The sequence below is a fragment of the Suricata suricatta genome, chromosome 3 (genome assembly GCF_006229205.1).
Source record: "Suricata suricatta isolate VVHF042 chromosome 3, meerkat_22Aug2017_6uvM2_HiC, whole genome shotgun sequence".
In the NCBI taxonomy this organism is placed as follows: domain Eukaryota; kingdom Metazoa; phylum Chordata; class Mammalia; order Carnivora; family Herpestidae; genus Suricata; species Suricata suricatta.
The window spans coordinates 56,540,817-56,546,816 of NC_043702.1; the positions used below are offsets into that span (position 1 = coordinate 56,540,817).

Below are 6,000 nucleotides of genomic sequence, written 5' to 3' on the forward strand. Positions count from 1 at the left end.
GTCTTGTTTAATACATACTCAAGATTCACAAATGGGTATTGATTTTTTTTTTCAACCAGTGTTTCTGATAGCAGTGGAAATGGATTAAATGGTCTCTAGAGAATTTAAAGGAACACTGTCACCTTTAATTAGTAGTAAACTTGAGTGGTAACAAAGTATATAAACTTACATTAATATATCATGTCAATACGTATTTGATTTAAATTGTCTATATAGTTTTATAACAGTGAGCTTTAGATTCCTAAAATAAGTAGCATATGGCCTTCAGTATATCACATGTCTTTTCAGGAATCATGTGAATGTGGGTATGTGTGTGTATGCGTATAGCTGTATCTTTTTAGAATGTTAGGGCATCTTGGTTTTTTAAAAACATGGCTCCATTTTAATAGCACATTATTAGTAGGTGATTTTTAATATGTAGTCTAGACATTTGAAAATATGCTTACTAGGATTCTGTGGTCTGGTTTATGGATTTTAACCTCAGGTATATGATCTTTGTTAGTTTCTGATTAGTATAATTGTACTTGGCATTGAGCATTCTTATCAGTATCCTCAAAGAGAAGTGCTAACCTTTTCGGGCAAAGGTTTCATGTTCTCAGTAAAATCTAGCAGAGAGAAAATACTTTGGAGAATTTTCCCCAAAAGATCCTGAGGTTCTCATTGTTGAGTGGTCAATGGTGGGTCATGTGGGACTGTGTCCATTGTGTGCAGTGCAAAGTACAGACGCTGAAGAGCTGTTGTGCGTAGGGTGGAGTGTGTGTGCTAGGCCTGGGGTGAACCTAGGTCTCTGGAACTGCTGCTTGTTTGTATTAGAATTACTGGCGGTTCGCACTTGGGGATCTGCATACCAGCAGGTGGAATCAGTTGCTCTGCTGACTAATTTACAAGTGGGAAAAATATCTGTCTTTGCAGTTGCAACCTGTTAGAGTCCGCTTGTAACTAGGGCCTTTAGTCAGTAAACTTCGTGATGAATTCTAGTACACACCACTGTGTATGGTCATTGTTCTAGACTAAATAGAAAAAGTACAAGGAAATAATTTAAAATCTGTACATTAAAATTGATAATAGTCTTCCTTGTAGCAGACTCTTTTTTGGCATCATGAACATCACCAAATATTTCCTTAAGCAAAGAAAGTAGCATTAAACTAGTTATCTAGTCTTCCTGCCTGGTTTGATCTGTTTTGTTATAGTGACTTGCCGGATGTTTGCAGACACATCAGAAATGTACCATAAACAGCATGTAATGAAACTTAATGATATTGGCATAATTACATTTATGTACCAACAATTTAGTAGAGAATACATTATGATTATGTACATATGGAAAAATCTAGTTCTGCCCAAATCAGGAAGACTTTGCTTCTCTCCAAGTCTAGTTTTGAACTTACGTGTTTTCCTGTGTTTCTTTTTTGGTTTAATATGACCCAAGAAGTAGATACTTTTTGCATCTGCTGCTACCGTTTACCTCCTATGTTTAGTTTTAAAATAACCCATTTCCTCTCTATCTCCTCTTTACAGGCTGCTGGAAAGTACAGACAACAAGGCAGAAATTACATTGTCGAAGATGGAGATATTATCTTCTTCAAATTTAATACACCTCAGCAACCGAAGAAGAAATAAATTTTAGTTATTGTTCAGATAAATGTACAACTTCCAAAAAGGGATATGATTTTTTAAAATTAAAATTTCTGGAAACTGAGGGACAGATAAAGTTGGGGGATGGGAATCTTCTAAAAACAGAATTATTTTTGTTTTAAAATTAAAATACTGTGTACCTCCAATGAAATGCAAGTTCACTGAATGTGAACAGCTTTGCTTTTCACGTGATTAAGACCCCAGTCCAAATTGTAGAGGCTTTTCAGGAACCATATTACTCTCATGATACTTCATTAATCTCCATCATGGATGCCAAGCCTGACACATTTGACAGTGAGGACAATGTGGCTCGCTCCTTTTTGAATCTACAGATAATGCATGTTTTACAGTACTCCAGATGTCTACACTCAATAAAACATTTGACAAAACCAGCCTTGGTGTGTTTGGGGATGTCTGTATTGACTGAGTGTGGTGTGCTGAATGCGATACGGCACCTGGTGGCTGCTGATTACAGAATTTTAAGGCGTGTGTATGACACAGTAACTGGCAGTGTGGGGCAGCTGCAATTGTGTCTTAAAAGTGAGTCTTTCATGGGAATCAGAAGAATAGTATACCAGGGATTTGTTTCAAGAAAGTTAATTAATTTGTAGATGGACATTTTCTTGAAAGATGATAGCAGTGATGTTACAAAGGATAGAACATAGATAGACTGTGACCAAAAAGAAAATAATGCTGGGAACAAATTCTGCTTCAAAAATTCAGGGATTTTTGGTGGTGGTTCAGACTATATTGAAGAGAGGATTCCTTTTTAATATTTCCTTTGAAATTATGGAATTAATTGTGAAAACTAACCCTTTGTGTCTGGTGGGTTATATTCTTGCTTCAATTCTATAGTGAGTGTAAAAGTTCATTACTAAAGAGACTAGCCCTTGAAAACTGTAACTTTTCTTATATTTGCTATTAGAATATTTTAGGCTGGTTGAAATTTTAGTATGTGTAAGTTAAGCATTTTCAAAAATTGTAGCAGAAAATTCCGAAACAAAATAGTTAAAAACTTAGTCATTTGGAGACGTTTCGCCACTTAGCCTTCTCTTCTGATGACAGTCTCAGAGTTTCCTCATCCCCAAGCCTCACTTTCTTTCCTATGTTCACAGTCCTCCAGACCTTCCTTTTCCCCATCCATGGCCCTTTTGTGGTTTTCTGTGATCATGGCACCATTTCAGTGGAATGCAGGTTCACACTCAGGCCAGCCTTTGCCTCTACTATATTACTTTGTCACATTAAAGCTAAGGAAGTATTAAACACACACACACACACACACACACACATAACACTGAAAGTTAAAGTGTAGCACAAGAGGCAAGAAAAGAAGTGATTTTAAAGGAGATTTGGCTGGGTGCCCAGGTGGCTCAGACAGTTAAGCGCCAACTCTTGACTTTGGCTCAGGTCATAATCTCATAGTTAATGAGGTTGAGCCCCATGTCAGGCTTCCTGCTTGTGTTCTCTTAAATAAAACTTTTAAAAAGAATTTGGAGATTTGGCTATACAGAGGAAAGGATGTTTAAAGAGTATTTGGGCAAGTAATGAATTTAATTGAGAAGCTCTTTAGCGAGTATGCCCTTTTTGGGAATCAAATGCTGGTTTTCTGCCAACATAAAAATTAGTAAACAGGAGAAAAATAAGAATAAGTGGAACTAGATAAAACATAAATGAAATTCAGGTACGGGTGCAGCTGACCAAGTTGGTTGTGTAAATTTTTGTTATTTTTCCGTATTGGGAGGACTGTATAGATTAGTAGATTGTTAAGGATTTCAGCAATTTAAGAAGAAATCCAATCTCTTGCTTTTGATCTTCTCCAAAGTGAATTGCATAGGCTATTTTTTGAGAACACTTTTTTTTTTAAGTTTATTTGTGAAAGATAGTGGGGGAGGGGCAGACAGAGAGGGAGACAGAGAATCCCAAGCAGGCTCCGTGCTACCAGCCTAGAGCCCATCATAGGGCTCAAACCCACAAACTGTGAGATCATGACCTGAACAGAAATCAAGAGTCAGAGGCTTAACTGACTGAGCACCTAGGTGTCCCAAATTGCATAGACTTCTTAAAGAAGTTTGAAATCTCATTAAAACGGCTTTAAGATTGTATAATTGTACTTTCTAACTTCTAATGTGATAATTGTGCATTGCAGAACAGAACCATTAATAAGAGAAAGAAGTTTTGAGGTAACTGTTCATTAGGGGCTGAAATTAAATGCTAAAAATGTTGAATTGGTTAGAAGTTCTGCAACATTTCCTATGCACATGCACAATTATATTTGCTACAAAAGTTGAGAATTCCAGGAACTTTTACATACAGATAACTGGGTATATCTTCATGTTTTCCCTCCTTGATATTGGTAATAATTAAACTACTTTTAGGAATATAAGTGAATGTTTTTTCACCTATCTGTAGATCCATCTGAGTCAAATTTGTGTTAGACGAGATTAGATTTGTGCTGAGATCTTGAAAAAAGTGTGATAGCACTTAGTTTACTTTTATCATATTACCTTCATAGCTTGCATTGCAGGCATGGCTCCATTGAGAGCTCCTCCCCCCAAAAAAGCACACATACTTCTTATTTACATAGTTATGAGTGAAGCTTCTATTCACTTATAAATTCCAGCTCCATTTGGAGAGCAAGTCTTCTTACTCATTAACTCTCTTGCATTAAAATCCATATTGATTTTTTTTATCTCCAGTTGCCTCTTTGTATTATATTCTCAAAGATTTTTTATAACTGCTCTGTCTCCTCTCCAAAGAGTCAGAGACTGGGGCACCTGAGTGGCTCCTTCAGTAGAGAGTATGTGTCTCCTGAGCTCACGTTGTGAGTTTGAGCCCCATGTTGGATATAGAAGTTACTTTAAAATAAAATATTAAAAACAAACCCCTAAGTCAGAGACAAAAAAAAAACACTTCTTTTGCTGTCTCATAGTTTTCTGATTAGTCTACTTACATACATTAAATGCTCCTTTTTTATTTTGCCAGAGACTTCAGAAATGTTGATTATTCCTAATGCAAACTGCTTAGGCAGGAAAATTGGTCTTGTTTTAAGCTTGTAAAAATACACCATAGTGATAGAATAAAACAGCTAGGCTTGACATTAAAAAACCTTTTTTTAAAGGGCATCTGGATGGCTCAGTCAGTTAAGAGTCTGACTTTGGCTCGGGTCATGATCTCGTGGTTTGTGAATTCAAACCCTGCATTGAGCTCTGTGCCGTCAGCTTGGAGCCTGGAGCCTGCTTTGGATTCTGTGTCTCCCTCTCTCCCTGCCCCTCCCCCACTTGCACTCTGTCTCTCTCAAAAATTAAACATTGAATTTTTTTTTTAAAAAGAGCTAGATTTGACTCAAATTTTTTTGTCTCCTAATTAATTTGGGGCCCCTATAAAAACTGACAGTTTTTGAATGCCTTTCTGATCTATGAATATCCTGAACCACTTGCAGATTCGTATCTTAATGAAAACTTCTTTAAAACTAAGTAGTATGTTTTAAAAAGTTGGGGACTCACTTGACTGGCAACACTACACAGATTCTCAAACGAGGTATCTGATATGGGCCTTGGGACTTGCTTTTCTCAGCTCAGCGTATGCTGTGTGTAACATTTTCCAAACCTCTGAGACTCTAGTTTATAAACTAGAATGACAAGTTCTTCAGTTTACAGTAAAGTGCTTCTGATATATAAGTAAGAAAATGGTGGTAAAGGTCTATACTCAGGAGGCCAGGATTTGAATCCTGGCTATACTACTTCCTAGTTGTGGGCCCCTGCTTAGGCAAGTTACTTTACTCTGAGCCTGTTTTCTCAGCTAGCCTCATGGGTGTGAGGATTGAACAAATTTGTACTTGTACAATGCTAAAACTGCTTACTACCAAGTAAGTGCTTAGTAAATGAGAGCAGTTCTAACTTCTATTGGGAGTACTTCCTTCTAGCGTCTGTATCCACTCAAGACAAAATTGCAGAACAGAAAGCTGCTTGGTAGATGTAAAATTAGAGAGAAATGTAAATGTTCTTTAGGAAATCACTTCCGGGTCTTCTAATGGATATCTTCAATTGAGGATACTTCTGTCTACTTGACTAGTAAGTCATATTATTAGTCTGTCTCTATGGTCACGGTGAAAAGACGGCCACAGATTACGGTATTTCTCCCAAGGACACATAAAAATGGGAGGTAATAGGGAGATGTGCCTATCTTGCATCACAGACTTCCAAGCTGTAGGACATGCAGCAGAGTTCGTGAAACTCTTCCTTTCACTCTGTATGTGTGCTTCTCAAACCACAGCTCATTTTGATGCCATTCCAGGGGAGCATTTCTGTATCTGCTTTCTTATCATGTATGATAGAGTTGCCTTTGCGCTTAGCAAGCTGCTGAGGA

General features: G+C 37.2%; 1 protein-coding gene across 1 annotated transcript in view; it reads left to right on the plus strand.

Moving 5' to 3' along the window:
- The window catches only part of OLA1 (Obg like ATPase 1), a 174,824-nt gene extending 172,797 nt beyond the window's left edge, over window positions 1–2,027 (plus strand). The window contains exon 11 of the mRNA XM_029934369.1: window positions 1,519–2,027. Within this exon, the coding sequence (XP_029790229.1) occupies window positions 1,519–1,620 (102 nt within the window). The 3' untranslated portion in view covers window positions 1,621–2,027. The remainder of the gene's footprint in view (window positions 1–1,518) is intronic.
- Window positions 2,028–6,000: the final 3,973 nt, after the last annotated feature.